Source organism: Schistocerca nitens, chromosome 6 (genome assembly GCF_023898315.1).
Source record: "Schistocerca nitens isolate TAMUIC-IGC-003100 chromosome 6, iqSchNite1.1, whole genome shotgun sequence".
Lineage (NCBI taxonomy): Eukaryota > Metazoa > Arthropoda > Insecta > Orthoptera > Acrididae > Schistocerca > Schistocerca nitens.
This window is the reverse complement of record NC_064619.1, coordinates 620614974-620632946: the sequence shown is the minus strand read 5'-3', so window position 1 is coordinate 620632946 and position 17973 is coordinate 620614974. Positions and strand designations below refer to the sequence as shown.

The window sequence follows — 17973 nt, the reverse complement described above, 5'->3', positions numbered from 1 at the left end:
CTACGATCAAAGAGCACGAGCAAAACAATTCAGCCTGTGTGAGTAGGTCTGTGGTGACGATACTCGTTAATAAACATGCAGGCAGCAGCCATGCTGAGCCGCGCGGGATTCAAAATGGCTCTGAGCACTATGAGACTTAACATCTGTGGTCATCGGTCCCCTAGAACTTAGAACTAATTAAACCTAACTAACCTAAGGACATCACACACATCCATGCCCGAGGCAGGATTCGAACCTGCGACCGTAGCGGTCGCGCGGTTCCAGACTGTAGCGCCTAGAACCGCTCGGCCACCCCGGCGGGCTCGCGCGGGATTATCCGAGTGGTCGCGGGCGCTGCAGTCATGGACTGTGCGGCAGGTCCCGGCGGAGGTTCGAGTCCTCCCTCGGGCATGGATGTGTGTGTTTGTCCTTAGGATAATTTAGGTTAAGTAGTGTGTAAGCTTAGGGACTGATGACCTTAGCAGTTAAGTCCCACAAGATTTCACTCACATTTGAACAATCATGCTGACGCCTTCTCCTTCTCTCTCTCTCTCTCTCTCTCTCTCTCTTTCTCTTCCTCCACTCTTTCTCATAAACACACGCCACAAACATTCCACTACGCTCTCCCCATTTCTCACTTATCCACAAACATCTCAAACAGCCTCGAAGCTTTTCGACACTACACTATCTGTGCTTCACCATCCGGGACTACATAAAACGGCGCCGCGCATCACAGAGTGCAGTTCCTACTCGAGTTTGCCTCAATTACACCAAATTAATTTTAACTAACCGATGTGCACAGGAATTTGATGAAGATGGAACTGCTTTGTGTTGAACTCTTCCACTAGAGTAATGAAGTGCTATATTGTGTTCACCATAAGAATAAACCTGATGTAAACATTACACCATGTATTCTTCCGCGTTTGCTTCAATCTCCTTGGATTTCGTTTGACGTGGAGTTGAAGCCAAGCTGTGTCCAATACAGGCAAGTACGATTTTAAGGATAAGTTTTATGCTGTGTCACACGCAGATAAAATGAGCGTTAATGTGGGACAACAGCGTTACCGGCGCATTTAATTTGGATCCAACTAACCTGCAATGCTGTGAGCAGTCGCAGTTAAGACGTAAAAGGTGACGAACAGAGAAACAATATAGCTTCCAATGTCATTTAATTTTTAAAGAGAATTAAAAAAATATTCGGTAAAACTCCAGCACTACCGCACTCGCCTTCTGATCGGACGGAAAGCATAAAACGCTCTCGTTCTCGCCTATAATTGTATTCTAATTACAAAAAAGAGTGATCAAAATTCCTAACTTAAACACAGAGTAATTTTTCCTAGCGAGCTATGTGTGACGCAAAAGCACAGTGCAGAGATTACACCGTATTATTGAGTATAAAGCCACTAAAGGTATTAATTACAGTCGGTCGTCTGGTAATCTCCTACGTTATCTCAATCCGAGAAATACAAGTCAGTTCTGGAACTGTCATCTGTTAACGTTGATAACGAGTCGATTAACAACAGAATACATGAAGCCAATCACGGGCCGCATTTCCCCCTCTTCTTTTCTGACGTTCCGTTCTACACTCATCCTCATAAATTAAGGGTAATGCTGATACATGGTGAAACAACGCTCTGGTGGGCGGTTTGCGGGTTTAAATCACCTCGTGGTGTGACCATGCGGTGCATTTGACCTGCGGTCGTCGCACGTGGCGCTGGCAGCAGTCCATATACGCAGAGATTTAGGTGCTTGTCAGAGTACGGTGCAGCGAGTAAATGTGCGGACGTTTTCAGACGTGCTAATGGTGACTGTGGGTTGAAAATGGCTCAGAGAACACATATTGATGATATTATGACGGGTAGAATACTAGGGCGACAGGAGGCTGATGAAACACAGCAGGTCGTAGCACGGGCCCTCCGTGTGCCACAAAGTGTGATCTCAAGATCATGGCAACGATTCCAGCAGACAGGAAACATGTCCAGGCGCTACAATACGGGACGTCCACAGTCTACAACACGCAGACGGCCACGGAGTACTGCATGCCAAATGAAAACCCGGCGAGAATCACTGTTCAGACTATACCTGGACTCGTCCGTGAGCATAACCTGGGACCACTGTTCCAATGACCATGTACTGTATTCTTGACACCAGGCTTTGCTCGGGACCTTACAGCAGCCACTGGAACAGTTGGCTCCAAACACACAGACGACTGAACAGACATGGTTTATTCGCCCGGAGACCTGCCAGGTGCATTCCACTGACCCCTGGCCACAGGAGAGCCCGTAAAGCCTGGTGTCAAGAATACAGTACATGGTCATTGGAACAGTGGTCCCAGGTTATGCTCACGGACGAGTCCAGGTGTAGTCTGAACAGTGATTCTCGCCGGGTTTTCATTTGGCATGAACCAGGAACCAGATACCAACCCCTAAATGTCCTTGAAAGGTTCCTGTATGGAGGTCGTGGTTTGATGGTGTGGGGTGTGATTATGATTGGTGCACGTACATCCCTGCATGTCTTTGACAGAGGAACTGTAACACGTCAGGTGTGTCTGGACGTCATTTTACACCGGTATGTCCACCTTTTCAGGGGTGCAGTGGGTCCTACCTTCCCCTTGATGGATGATAACGCACGGCCCACCGAGCTGCCATCGTGGAGGAGTACCTTGAGACAGAAGAAATCAGGTGAATGGAGTGGCCTGCCTGTTCTCCAGACCTAAACCCCATCGAGCACGTCTGGGGATGCTTTCGGTAGACGTATCGCTGCACGTCTTCAAGCCCCTAAGACACTTCAGGAGCTCCGACAGGCACTGGTGCAAGAATGGGAGGCTATACCCCAGCAGGTGCTCGACCACCCGATCCAGAGTATGCCAACCCGTAGTGCGGCCTATATACGTGTGCATTGTGATCATATCCCTTATTGATGTCGGCGTACATGCGCAGGAAACAGTGGGGTTTTGTAGCACATGTGTTTCGGGGCGGTTTTCACAATTTATCACCAATACCGTGGTCTTACAGGTCTGTGTCGTGTGTGTTCCCTATGTGCCTATGCTATTGGCGCCAGTTATGTGTAGTGCCACGTTGTGTGACACCACATTCTGCAATTGTCCTTAATTTATGAGCATGAGTGCATATCTCGCCTGCGTGCGGCAGTGACACGGGAGAAGGCTGCGTGCGTTAGTTCCAGTACGTCTGGCAGCTTAATAGTCTTGTTATTTCTCACGACAAATCCGTCTACTTGGCCCCAGATCAGTTCTGTTTGGTTCATATTGTAATGGTACAGTGGCAAATGTAAAAATGCAGCATTTGTATGCTGCGCTCGATGCTGTGAAAATGATTGTTTTTCATGTTTCTACGACACTTACCACTTGGTTCGTGTGAGACTAAATCTGTGGTACAAAACAATGGACGTAATCCAAATTTGGTTTTTCATTTTTATCCTAAAAAGTTAAATTGTAATGTTTTCTTAATTTAAGCAACCATTATCAACAATATTTCATAAAATATCGAGAATTAAGAATTTATATTTGAAATGAAAACAGGAATTTCGCGTGCAGTGTATAATTAGAAACAATAAAGTGGGCATTAGTCATAAAAAAATAATCATGAATTTTACTATTACGAGATGCTAGTACTTCACTGAACGAAAAAAAAGTTGAACAATGCGAAATTTGAACCTCAGATCCCAAAACTACATCAGATTTATCTGTCTACTAAGCTACCGATTCCACTGTACATTCCATGCGTATGTGTATATCAACTATATCAAATACAGTCCCCTGGAAGGCTTCAAAGCCGATTTTTTTCTGTCAATTTATGAAAAACATTAAGAACAACGTATTTCTCGGCATCTTTTACCCGTGTTCCACTACGGTGCAGGAAGCAGCCTCAGCCATTTGCACACTACGTATTAACAGCCCGACAATCAGAGCACAACAGTACAGAGATTGTGACTGTACACGATTTTTGAAATCAAAATTACGTAGCTAAAGTGTGATTAAGAAAAACGTCGATGGCTGTTAATATATTAGAATATCTTAAAGTTTCATTTAACGTAACTTAGTAATAAGATATCTAATACACAAGTAGGACCTACTTCTAAGAGCGTAACAACAACAGTGTACGTGTGCTACGGTTTCTGACCGATCATCGCGTTTGTGTTTGTTTACATCAGGGTTATTCTAATGATGATGAGAGAATAGTCGGCGTTTCCTTTTTGCGAAGTAACTTTGATCTAAATGTAAGTTGCAACTGCGTATCTTTCGCTATACATTCCTAAGTATTTCACAATTTCACGTTTGCACATGCACTCTTAAGCCGTCGGCACACGGACCGTGCTGTCGAACGTTAACGTTGAGCGTGCCAAGTTCAACGTGCTTCTGTACGCTCAGGAACGATGCGACTCGTGCACACGGTACGTGGGGCCCCAACGTGGTATACGCGATCGCAACGCACTCCAGCGACAGTTGAGGGATGTTTCTAGTTCGCAAATCACACTGTTTACTCAACGGGCGCGAGTAAAATTCCCACGTTAGCTCTGTTAAAACGCACATTTCCTCCATCGTCCACGAAAAGGAAAGTACCATGTCCAATCAATAAAGACACAGGCTTATAAAAGTTCCATTACAAACAGTGCGGTACAAATTTGGAATACTTCTCCGAATAAGATGAACATTATTTCATCGCTCCCACATTTTAGTAAAACCCCAAGGTCAGTCTTACTTGATCACTGTTCCTACCCAGTAGCAGCATCATTGTAACACGTGAATTAGGTAAGCCAATAGAACAAAGTCAAAAAAAGATGAACTTATATTTGCATAACATCAAATATTACAGCATATACTTATATTAAACTAATAATAAAGTATCAGAACCTAATAAATACGCAAATGTTAGGAAAAAATTATCGGAAGTCATTAGACGCGAACCCCCGCCCTAATGAGAACACTTTTTCAGACAAGGACGCTACTCATTACACTAAACCAACATCACTCTCCAGGGGATGTAAATGTATCGTGTTACCCTTTGCTTTCAACGTTAATCGTAGATAGTTATGTTACTAAATGAAATTAAATTATAAAGAATTGTACCAAGAACAATGCGTTTTGCGTGGATCTTCAGTGTGTCGTTGCCTTCAAATAGCCTACTCTCATAATACGCAATTTAGAATCATTCTTTGGCCACGAATATGATGTTTCTCTTTATTTTATTGGAACGAATCACACAAGTAACAACGAGTTTTCCAGTGATTCTCAATTTGCTGGTGCTCAGAAACGGCATAAGAATGCCAATATGGCGCGTCACATCTCTGAGCTGAATGGAGACGGCGTGCGTGTGACGTAGGTGGCGTTTGGCCATCTCATTGGTCAACGCTCAGACGCACGCTCAGAATATCTGACATGCTCGATATTGCTCTGCACGTTCGGAAAGACTCCCGACTGTGTTATTCCACGCTATGACGTCAGAAACTCGGCACGCTCAACGCTCAACGTTCGGATGCACGGTCCGTGTGCCGATGGCTTTACGTCCGCCAGAGACAAGTTCTGACAAGTTTTTGGTAGCAAAGTTATTCATGCTGCTCTGGCGGTATGGTAGCCAACGTCCGTTTTGTCGATTTCAGTGGACTGTGATCACTGGCCTGACCTAGCTTATTTTTACTAACCCTTCTGCTAAGCTATGAAATCTGTCGTGTACTTCTTTCTTTCATTGAAGGAGGCTAGTTTCCACTAAAACCTCACAATGGTACCATTTTTCTTTATGTTATCTTTCCAGTCACAGCTTTGAAATATTGCACCTCTCTTATTGGAATCTCCTTCTCTCGAGGTCTTGGCGTAGAGTGTGATCGTTTATCTAGAATATGATTAGTTAGTTATGAAATTAGTCCTTTGCTAGAAGTTTCATATTCACGTTTAGAGAGAACCACTGTATTTGGCAGTTTTGTTAATAGGAACCTTCAATAAGGAAACTATTTTGTGTAAACAGTAAAGAGTTAAACTTATCATTTTGTATTGTGTTTACCTTGAGATCTATCTTGCGCCCTCTTTTTAATTTTAAAACCAGAACCACCCTTTCATAAGGTAGGATCTACTTATTTTTCGAAAGCTGTCAGTTTATTGCCGCTGTACTTCACCTGTACATTGTACGCTACTCAACTTTACCTGATGATACACAGACCTACCACTTCCTATTATAAGCTATCTTCATTTATGATATAAAAGTCTTTTTGACGTTTTATTATGTTAGCGTTATGTTCGTGGCATTCTGAGAAAATCATCCACCTGGTTGCATCCATTAATGAGAAATTTTTCTGTTATTCTGAAGGAGAATGACTATGTCATATGTGTGGCCCAGTTGTTTCGGCTATGCTGTAGAGGTTTCTCTGGGAAACCTTTACACATACAGTCCTAAAGAAAGATATACGTCGCTGGCGATTTGCTTTGAACCAAGAGGAGCAAACCTGGGTACAATAGTGATTCTGTAGGCAACAGCAAACGTTTTTTCCGTGAAGGCATTGACTATCTTGTCTCAAGTTGGGATAAATTTATTGCCAGTTATGGTGATTACTTTTTAAATAATAAACAAGTTAGTTATTTTTTCCTTTTGCCTTGTTTCCATTTGACTGTCCCTTATAGTTTAAACAAATTTTCTTCAGAGGTGCTAGCTGCATGTTCAGACATTTCCCAGCTTCACTCCATATGGCTTTACCATGCCTGTGTGACCCAAGCACCGTGCCTCTGAGAACTGGTGCAGTTCTAACCAGTTAAAACAGATAATAGACGCCTTCAGCCCTCCGCTGAATTAGCTGATGAACCATCACCATTGGTTTAGCCAATAGCAAGCATGGGAAGCAGTTTACATGTTAGGTAATTGGGTGGAACACCTTGAGCCCTCCGCTGAATTTGCTGGTGAATGCATCCCATCAGTTTAGCCATTGGCAAATGTGGGAGACAGGTCGCGTGTGGGGTCATTGGTTGAGATGCCTTCAGCCCTTTGCTGTATTTGTTGTTGCATCCGCTCCATCAGTTTAGCCAGTAGCGTGTGTAGGAAGGAGGTTACATGCGGGGTCATTGGATGAGACACCTTCAGCCCACGAATTTGTCAGCAAATCCATACCATCAGTTTAGCCATTAGAAAGTGTGGGAGGTGGGCCACGTGTGGGCTCATTGGATGGTTCTGGAGTGCAGAACATAATTGTTTTACTCTCTTGCAATCCAGACTTGAAGCAGAACAGATGCCTCTCTTAGTTTTCCAACTTCAGAGTGGAGGCCCTAGTGCCATTCGGCTCTGTCACTGTCCACCAGGACTGGCCACTAGACACGCAGGTGTGAACCCCCATCTCTCCCTTTTCCTGTAGTTGGGCCCAAATTGTATACTGGCAGACATTCTGTAACTTCCACTCATTAGTGAGAGCCCTCATGTACCCTGTCATCGAGAATATAGATCCAAGGTTCAATGAATTCCTCAAACAGCCATCCATTTGAGCGCCCTGCTGTCCCTTCCTTGACACAGGTCGCCACCACGTTCTGAACCTCTACAAATCTGTGCTAAGTGTAGCTGTAATTTCTAGCATTCCCTGCCATTTCCAAGACAGTTTTCATGCTGGTTTATTCTCGAAATGTTTCCTGTGAAACTTGGAGGGTGATAGATGTCTAAAACTATGTACTTTCACAAAAATATTCTTGATCTCATTTCTTCCCTCCCATCTCCCACCGTGCCACATGGATCCAAGCCTGCATCTACATGAGTTGCTAAACTATACACAACCATTGGTTCAATAAAACTTCTCAGCAGCCCAATATTGCCATCAGTACCTTTGGACTCGAGGTCATGGTAGCACTATTGTCCACAAACATACTGCTTACCGAGGTTTTATTATAACAAACAGTGAAAAATCGAGTTTTTTTTATTATTTCCGTATTGTGCCAGTGCTTTGAAACGGGATATTCTTGTGGCAAGTAAGTGCTAATACAAAAATCACTTCATAACGGCTTCTGACACGTTGTGCTAACCATCTGCAAGGAGTCCTTGTGTAGCATTGGTTTACATTTCGCAGCAAGTTTACAAAATCCCACTCAAACTTGCAAATGCTTGCCGAATTGATGTCCCACGCTATGATGTCTCTAACCTCTCCGTGTTCTACTCCCCGTATGAAGATGGCTTGATGCTCGCGAGCCAGATAGAGACTGGGCTATGCCACGTGGCGCTTTAACAGGCGGCCATTTTTGTCGACAGCCCCCGGAAGCGGTGGAGCCGTGGGAGGGCGTCCGCGACGCCATCTGCGAGGGAGCGGAGTGCGCACAGCTCGACTTCTGGGAGCGCCACTACAAGGGAGACGAGGACTGCCTCTACCTCAACGTCTACACGCCGCTGGTGAGTCGCGCAGCGCTGCTCTGTTTTAAGCAAACACCTCCTTGTGCATACCTACATTTTAGGTTTGGCTTAGCCGTTGCTGTCACGAGAATCAGCTGAAATCATTAATAGCTGAAAGAAGCTATTCACTATAAATACTTTAGCATACAACCACTAATATTAAGAACATAATCCTCAGCAATGCATTTCGAGAGTCAGGCTCCCACCATCTGGCTATCTAAGCTAAATTTTACCTGAACAAGTACTTCAAAAGCACACAAGGTGAAATATAGAAACACTTAAAATTATTTTTGAAAAGAATGACAGCGGCGAAAAGAAAAAAAAAACAGGTATAATAACGTACTACGACAAAACAAAGGACGGCATAGATGTCGTTCATGCTATGCGTTGTGCACATACTGTTGCCAAAGGGACAAGTGGGTGGTGTCTATGCCTCTTTTTTCAGATCAACATTGCAGCTCTCAATGTCTACATTGTGTTCAAATCAAACAAAAACGTGTTTGCGACTCTGACAGACTGTACTAAGGGGTCAGCTGTTCCATTAACATTCCAAAAATGCTACTACATCATGGAGAGAAAGCATACCAATGGTATGAATGGTTGGTAGGTAACACGGATAAGTGGACCAGAGAAACTAGTATTGCCGTTTTTAAAGTAAGACTAGGACTTCATGTTCAAATTATATACACTACTGGCCATTAAAATTGCTACACCAAGAAGAAATGCAGATGATAAACGGGTATTCATTGGACAGATATATTATACTAGAACTGAGATGTGATTATATTTTCACGCAATTTGGGTGCATGGATCCTGGATATCAGTACCCAGAACAACAATCTCTGGCCGTAATAACGTCCTTGATACGCCTGGGCATTGAGTCAAACAGAGCTTGGATGGCGTGTACAGGTACAGCTGCTCATGCAGCTTCAACACGATACCACAGTTCATCAAGAGTAGTGACTGGCGTATTGTGACGAGCCAGTTGCTCGGCCACCATTGACCAGACGTTTTCAGTTAGTGAGAGATGTGAAGAATGTGCTGGCCAGAGCAGCAGTCGAACATTTTCTGTATCCAGAAAGGCCCGTACAGGACCTGCAACATGTGGTCGTGCATATCCTGCTGAAATGTAGGGTTTCGCAGGGATCGAATGAAGGGTAGAGCCACGGGTCATAACACATCTGAAATGTAACGGCCACTGTTCAAAGTGCCGTCAGTGTGAACAAGAGGTGACCGAGACGTGTAACCAATGGCACCCAATACCATCACGCCGGGTGATATGCCAGTATGGCGATGACGAATACACGCTTCCAATGTTTGTTCACCGCGATGTCGCCAAACACGGATGCGACCATCATGATGCTGTAAACAGAACCTGGATTCATCCGAAAAAATGACGTTTTGTCATTCGTGCACCCAGGTTCGTAGTTGAGTACACCATCACAGGCGCTGCTGTCTGTGATGCAGCGTCAAGGGTAATCGCAGCCACAGTTCCGAGCTGATAGTCCATGCTGCTGTAAACGTCGGCGAATTGTTCATGCAGATGGTTGTTGTCTTGCAAACGTCCCCATTTGTTGACTCAGGGATCGAGATGTGGCTACACGGTCCATTACAGCCATGCGGATAAGATGCCTGTCATCTCGATTGGTAGTGATACGAGGCCTTTGGGATCCAGCACGGCGTTCCATATTACCCTCCTGAACCCACCGATTCCATATTCTGCTAACAGTCATTGGATCTCGACCAACGCGAGCAGCAATGTCGCGATACGATAAACCGCAATCGCCATAGCCTACAATCCGACCTTTATCGAAGTCGGAAACGTGATGGTACGCATTTCTCCTCCTAACACGAGGCATCACAACAACGTTTCACCAGGCAACGCCGGTCGACTGCTGTTTGTGTATGAGAAATCGGTTGGAAACTTTCCTTATGTCTGCACGTTGTAGGTGTCGCCAACCTTGGGTGAATGCTCTGAAAAGCTAATCATTTGCATATGACAGCATCTTCTTCCTGTCAGTTAAATTTTGCGTCTGTAGCACGTCATCTTCGAGGTGTAGCAATTTTAATGGCAAATAGTGTAGATATATTGATGGGCAGTGCTGTGGTTGTCGGATCACACATACAAACGTCCCTCACCCCATCACTGCACGCACGTGATATGCAGACGTGTCTCCAGCAGCCAAATCATTTGCGGTTATGTGTTGTCCAGAGCATCTGGCAACAGGGCAACCCCACAGCCAATAGGAGTGCGTGGCGCCAAGTTTCCGCAGTTTAAAAATGGTGCGTTGTCGACCTACACAACATTAGTAATTTTGGTTCCTTCTGGCATCAGCTACGCAGGGTTTAAATTTTTCTCCTCCCTGTATATATATATATATATATATATATATATATATATATATATATATATATATATATACAGCTTGTGTGGTTCTCAAGTACTGGGTGGGCCAGAAGTCACGATCGGAAAGTATTCAAGTAACTTAACATACGGTTTTGCAGTTACATCGATTTCAAGAAAGGAGCCCAAACGGAGGCTAATATTCGAAAACTGGAAACGAAGACCTTTGCAACAGGGTCTGTGGCAATGATAAGCAATGCATCATTGCCTCTTTCATCAGCAAAATCGACAAGGAAGCGGTCGGCGGGTACATTCTCAGAAACCCCATGCATCATCGAATGAAGAAAAAAGATTACCGCTCATTTTGACGCGGCAGTACTGTTGAAGTAAGTGGTCATGATATGAATACGCGACATGTTTCCTGCAAACAGCTACTTCCAGGTTTTCCAACATTAGTGTCTCGCCGTAAGATTATGATGATAGATGAATGTGCTGTGTATCTTAGCTCCCAGTCGCGAAATGTTCATATCTAGGCGAAAGACAATCCTGAGAATGATCACTCCCGATATGCTGCGATGGGCAAGCAGACACAAATGGCAGCGAATCCAACTGTGCGCCGAGACTGATGGTCAGCATGCAGAAAGAGTTTGAAATATCTAAGAAGTACGTAAGAACATTCGTTTCTGTATTATTACTTTCTTCTGTGTATCTTTTTCTGATAATACAATTTCTGCTAGAACTAGGGAGTCGTTTCATTTTCGTGATTGCCTTTCATATTGCTTCTTGTTTCAATGCAATAACATTAAACATTTCCAATTGTAACATGTGCTCCACCCTGTACATGTTTTGTAGGGTTAATTTAGACAGCCAGATGATGAGAGCTTGACACTCGAAATGCGTTGCTGAGGATTGTGTTCCTAGTATTAGTGGTTATATTTTAAAGTATTTATAACGACTATCGTAACAACTGCAATCTTCAATGCTTAAGATGGACGGTATTAGAATGAAACAAGTTACGTATCTTACAATTACATATTTCGGAAAAATTTGCGTCAGTTATCATGTCAATTTATTTAACCCTTTCCTATCCTAACTATGAAAAAATGTACCAAGGGGTTTAATATTTTGGGAGAATATTACCAAGGCAACTACAAACAGTAGCACATTGTAGTACATTTAATTTATCTACAAATGTTGAGTGGAACTTCTGAGTTCCGTCAGGATATATTTGTCATATATGATCTGAATATTTACCTATTCCATTAGTATTACCCATCTGCTTTAACTAAAACAATACGAAACCAGATTATAAACATCACAATGATGTTCTTCCATGTCAGCAGGGCATATTGAACCATCACAGCCAAAGACTTAGCTGTACTTTAGCAGATATACATAAACATCCAGATAGAATGTCAGTTTAACTTCACGCTGTTTCATGACTTTAGAAAGTGGACAGCAGAAGACCAGGTTTAAACTAATTCAGCTCTTCACATCCGAGACACATGCTGTGTCCTCCTTTCCCAAATTACAACAGCTACTGTTTTGGCTTGAAAATGCAATCTAAAGCTGAAACTATTGTCTCACAGCATTCCTTTAAAAGATAACTTTTCATTAAAGAATAAAAACCCAGCCAGATGAATGCTTTAATCTTTAACAATGTAATAAATGAATTTGTCAAAGTTAAGGCCTCAAGTTCAAGATTTATTGAAAGATGATTGCATTTATTAATAGAAAGATAATTACAGTTGTGTGTGATATTTACAACTTAGTAATTATAAAGGAATTAGAGGTGCATGCTCCAGGTATTAAAAGAAAGTACACTAAAACATTTTATTTGCATCAAATGTTGTGTTCTGGACCTCAGATAATTGATTACAGGTACCCTTCACAAAACAATTAAGATCTAGCCATCATTACGACAGAAGTAAAAAACAATAATATTCCTCTTATGTTAATGAAAACTCTCAGTGTCACTTATGTGGGTTGGTTACTGTTACTCAAAGGGACATGGGTAGGTGGGTGGAGTATAACACAAGTGCTTAAGTTACTTACCAGTTGGTGAGCAATCTGGTAGCTGTCCTGTTGACTGTGTGCAGCGACTGAGTAGTAGGGTAATGATCATTCTGAGGCATTTTTTAGTATGGGTTGCATACGTTCAGGGGCGAACTTGATTAGTTTATGACCCCTCCCCCTTCCCTTAACCTATTGTTATACTAATTGATTTATGACATCCTGGGGATGGATTTATGACCACCTAGGGATAACCCTCCTCCTCCCCCCATCCCTCTGGGAAACACCCTTGCCAATACAAATACACTTTTGATATCAAATTAATTGGATAATTAATTAAGTTGATAAATGAATTGACCAAATCTGCTCTGGGAATTCCCCCTGCCCTCCCTCACGTCCCCACAACACCCCCCCCCCTCCCACATCTGGAAATTGGCAGGAAAAGGACTTAGTATGTGCTGGAGATGGAAGATAACATGATATGAAATTGAAGTCAGCTTCAATTTCATAGCAGAGGATATATTGTTTATCTATAAAATTCAGTTTTTATGGGTTGAATCTCTTTATTTAGTAGCAAAAGCTCACATCCAGCAACTACATGTCCTAATTACATAATTACATTCCACACGGGATTAGTCGAGCGGTCTAAGGAGCTGCAGTCATGGACTGTGCAACTGGTTCCGGCAGAAGTTCGAGTCCTCCCTCAGGCAAGGGTGTGTGTGTTTGTCCTTAGGATAGTTTAGGTTCAGTGGTGTGTAAGCTTAGGGACTGATGACCTTAGCAGTTAAGTCCCATAAGATTTCACACATATTTGAACATAATTACACTGCTGCAGATAGGAGGTGTTGGAAAATTTTCATATGTGTGTTCACCTTCACATTCATGGATCGACCGAGCTAGGGCACTGTGCCATCACCAGAGGATATGCCACTCCTACCCCTCGCCCATCCATACTCATCCCATCCAGAAAAAATTGGTGGTAAAAAGACCCACTCTGTACTGGGGAGGAATGTTCTCATTACACAAAATGCAAATCAGTGTTACTAATATATTGACGCATATCCTTTACTTAATCAGTTTGCAGGAGACAGGGCTCCCAACTTGGACAGAGCCCACATCTACACGCCCACCCCCACTTCCCATGACTTAATAACTGTAAGCACTGAGGAATGGAATTAAGTGCGATACAGTAGCCGCCACTTGGCGTCCCCCACATGTGTATCAGTCGTCAGAGCGTCGCAAAGGAGGTAAAAAAACCAAGCCATGTCCTAATTACAGATCATGATACTGAATAGCACTGACCACACACCAGATGTCAGCCTCCTTTGATCTTACGGCACCAAACAAAGCATCAGGTGGCGGCAACTCTTTTGTCCTGAACAATGTAGGAACAATGTAGTGGATATGACTACGAAGGCTTTCCCGGCGTAATAATTGATAGTATTCTTCTCAGGTATGTAGCCGGATCATAACGTCTTCATGACACAATATTTCCGCGGTCCAACTGGCCGCCATCTTCAGGTGAGAGTGCTGCTGCACGATCTCGCCAGAACTGACTTCACAGCGCAAGCGGCGGCCCCTATATAGGCCGCAGAAGACCCAAAACGCGTGCGCGAGAAGGTGCCGTAACTGCCCTCTAGCGCAGTAGACATACCGCGCCGCCAGTGGTGGAAACAGGCGAAATCGAGATATCGCTGTCAAAAATTAAAAAATTTTATTCCGACGATCGAAACACAGACCGTTGTTTTTTAATGTCAGATAACACCAGGTCCCAAGTCTTACTTAAAAGATAACCCTTGTCTCTATTAATAAGATTGTCAGATAAACGAATCTCTATGGATTCTTTTAAAACAGAATCCATAGAGACCGTTGTTTTTTAATGTCAGATAACACCAGGTCCCAAGTCTTACTTAAAAGATAACCCTTGTCTCTATTAATAAGATTGTCAGATAAACGAATCTCTATGGATTCTTTTAAAACAGAATCCATAGAGATTCGTTTATCTGACAATCTTATTAATTGAGACAAGGGTTATCTTTTAAGTAAGACTTGGGACCTGGTGTTATCTGACATTAAAAAACAACGGTCTGTGTTTCGATCGTCGGAATAAAATTTTTTAATTTTTGACAGCGATATCTCGATTTCGCCTGTTTCCACCACTGGCGGCGCGGTATGTCTACTGCGCTAGAGGGCAGTTACGGCACCTTCTCGCGCACGCGTTTTGGGTCTTCTGCGGCCTATATAGGGGCCGCCGCTTGCGCTGGGAAGTCAGTTCCGGCGAGATCGTGCACCAGCACTCTCATCCGAAGAGGGCGGCCAGTTGGACCGCGGAAATTTTGTGTCCTGAAGACGTTATGATCCGGCTGTATACCCGAGAAGAATATTACCAATGTAGTGGATACCTAGTAAATCACCAGCTGTGGAAGTCTCTGAAATATTCCCTCACTCTGTCAGATTGATTGGCTAATTAATTAAATCGGTACCTTCTGTCTGGGACAGTTTTTCCTTGCATCCTATTGGTGGATACTAGGATTGGCATATGTGGTGGTTTCGATCCCGCGAAGTCCCAGTTTCCAAACCCTTCAGGAGTTTTTCCCCTTGCCTCTTATTGGTAGATACTAGCACGGTTTCATCGATTTCAAGTCCATGACATTGGAGGTAGCAGAGAATTTCAAATTTCAGCTCAGTTGCACGCTATGTCCTTGATTGGATTGATGTATGAGCTTGCAGTACCGCCCCCGGTAGCTGAGTGGTCAGCACAACAGACTGTCAATCCTAAGAGCCCGGGTTCAATTCCCGGGTGGGTCGGAGGTTTTCTCCGGTCAGGAACTGAGTGTTGTGTTGTCCTAATCATCATCATTTCATCCCCATCGACGCGCAAATCGCCGCAGTGGCGTCAAATCGAAAGACTTGCACCAGGCGAGCGGTCTACCTGATTATACCACTATTGGAAACAATAAATTGACCAATCGAGCATTTGATATCTTGATTGGAAGCAGTATTGTATAAAATGATAGTTGGAATTTCAAATTTCGGAGTGAATTTGTACCATCGCAATTGTGGATTCCTGACCACTAAACGATTGCTAAGTGTATTTTATACAGCACTATGCAGTTTGTTAGTTTGTTGTCTCAGCTAAACCAGACAAAGAAGAAGGAGGGTAGGGTCTACCACGTGATAGGTTACTAACAACAAGAAATATCGCTGAAAGACAGAGCGCACAGCAATGTATTGAGAAGCATTAAACCACAATCATAGTAGTTGTTAGGGCTAGATGCCTGAGATTACTGAAAACACTTGTACGAGGGTTGACTGAAAAGTAATGCCTCTACCTTCGTAACTCTTCAACAGTTGGCAGCATTGGTATGCGGCAGGTAGTGGCTTGTTCCGTTGTCTCTTCTCTATAGCTCCAGTTGGAGGGAAACCTTAGCATTGAACGGCTGTGTTGTTACAGTGTACAGCATGGAACCCTGCACAGACGGTCGGTCCATGCGATTTAAGCAACATGCAATCATTGAATTCTTGACACCAGGAGGTGTCACCCCAAAGGAGGTTCATCATAGAATGAAAGCAGTTTATGGTGATTCTGTTGATGTGAGCTCTGTGCATCGTTGGGCGAGTAAGTTTAAAGATGTTGAGGAGGGAACATCAGACCTGCGTCACAAAGAGTTGAACGTCCTGTGACAGCAGCCACCGAGTTTCACAAGAAAAATGTTGACAGATTGATTCAGGACGATCGTCGTATCATTGAGAGAGAAATTGCAAGCACAATCGGCATTTCACAAGAACGTGTGAGTCACATTATTGCTTTGCTTGGTTATCGGAAAATCTGTGCACAATGGGTGCCCCGGATGCTGACTCCTGAAACAAAAGCGGACAGACTTGAAATTTGCCAGCAACTCCTTTCGCATTACGAGAATGAAGGTGACGCTTTTCTCCAGTCAATCGAGACAAGAGACGAAACGTGGGTACAACATTACGACCTGGATACGAAACGTCAGTCTATGAAATATCGACACAAAGACACGCCCCAGAAAATGAAATTCAAGACGCAGCCCTCGGCTGGAAAAGTCATGGCCACAGTGTTCTGGGACGCAGATGGTGTTATCCATGTTGATTTCCTTGAGCATGGAACAACAACAAAATTTAGAGTGTTACATCAGAACGCTGCAACTCTGAAACGACGGCTAACAAGGGTCCGGAAGGAAAAGGGAAATGTTTTCCTGCAGCATGACGTCAAACCACACACTTCACTGAATCTGATCACCGTACGGCATCCTCCATACAGTCCAGATTTAGTACCGTCTGACTTCCATCTGTTCCCGATAGTGAAAGACGATCTGCGGGGACATCATTATGCTTCTGATGAAGACGTTGAGAGAACTGTGAGACTGTGGTTGCGGAAACAGAGTGTCGACTTCTTCTGTGACGGCTTCAGAAAAGTTGTTCATCGTTGGCAGAAATGCATCCAACTGGCTGGTGATTATGTGGAAAAGTGAAAATTGGTAATTAAATATCATATTCTAAGGATTATTTCTGCATTTGATTTATTAAAATATTCCCATCCAAACCCAATTAATGAAGGTGGAGGCATTAATTTTCATTCAATCTTCGTATATACAGGTCATTCGCATCCCAGATATCACACATAGCGTGCCCATCCCCTCGGACATCACCAGCGCCAACGCTCAGAGGCCACAGAAAACTGATGGCGTAACCACAACCGCAGTCAAGAGTGCACCAACCGGGCCATGGAGGTCGTCTGGGGACGACTTGAGTGGTACAAATTTGGATTTTATCATTACAACCAGAGCGAACACTTGGCAGTGATCAGTATTGAATCCCTCAATTTTCCAAGGAGAATACATGCAAAGCACGCAATCACGGGGACAGCCCAATGTATCAAGTTTTGCCCTCACTAAGAAAACGCCTCAGAACGAACATTACCGTGCCACTCGACTAGTCTACTGAATCTCCGCGTGCAGCGTGAGCGCAGGTGCCACTCATATCCAAGTCTCCACACAAGTCTCACGTAGGAAGTTCTCTCACCTAGCGTTGTGCAGAATTTTTCACGTTCATGTACGAGGATTGGAACGTAAATAGTGGCAACTATTTATTCACAACCGATACAAAAGAGTTACATGTTTGCACCTGTTACTGTCCTTCAAAGTAGTCACCAGCGTTGTGTTGAACCCGTTGCCAGCGATGTGGAAGGCGTAGTATGCAGTTAGCAGAGCCCATTCTATTGATGGTGCGAATGGAGCGGTCTAC

The 17973-nt window shown here is 43.7% G+C and overlaps 1 protein-coding gene across 1 annotated transcript in view; it reads left to right on the top strand.

Annotated features, from left to right (window-relative positions):
- Window positions 1-17973, top strand: part of LOC126263529 (juvenile hormone esterase-like) — a 462481-nt gene that overhangs the window by 129266 nt on the left and 315242 nt on the right. The window contains exon 2 of the mRNA XM_049960623.1: window positions 8208-8345. Coding sequence (XP_049816580.1) covers window positions 8208-8345 — 138 coding nt within the window. The remainder of the gene's footprint in view (window positions 1-8207; window positions 8346-17973) is intronic.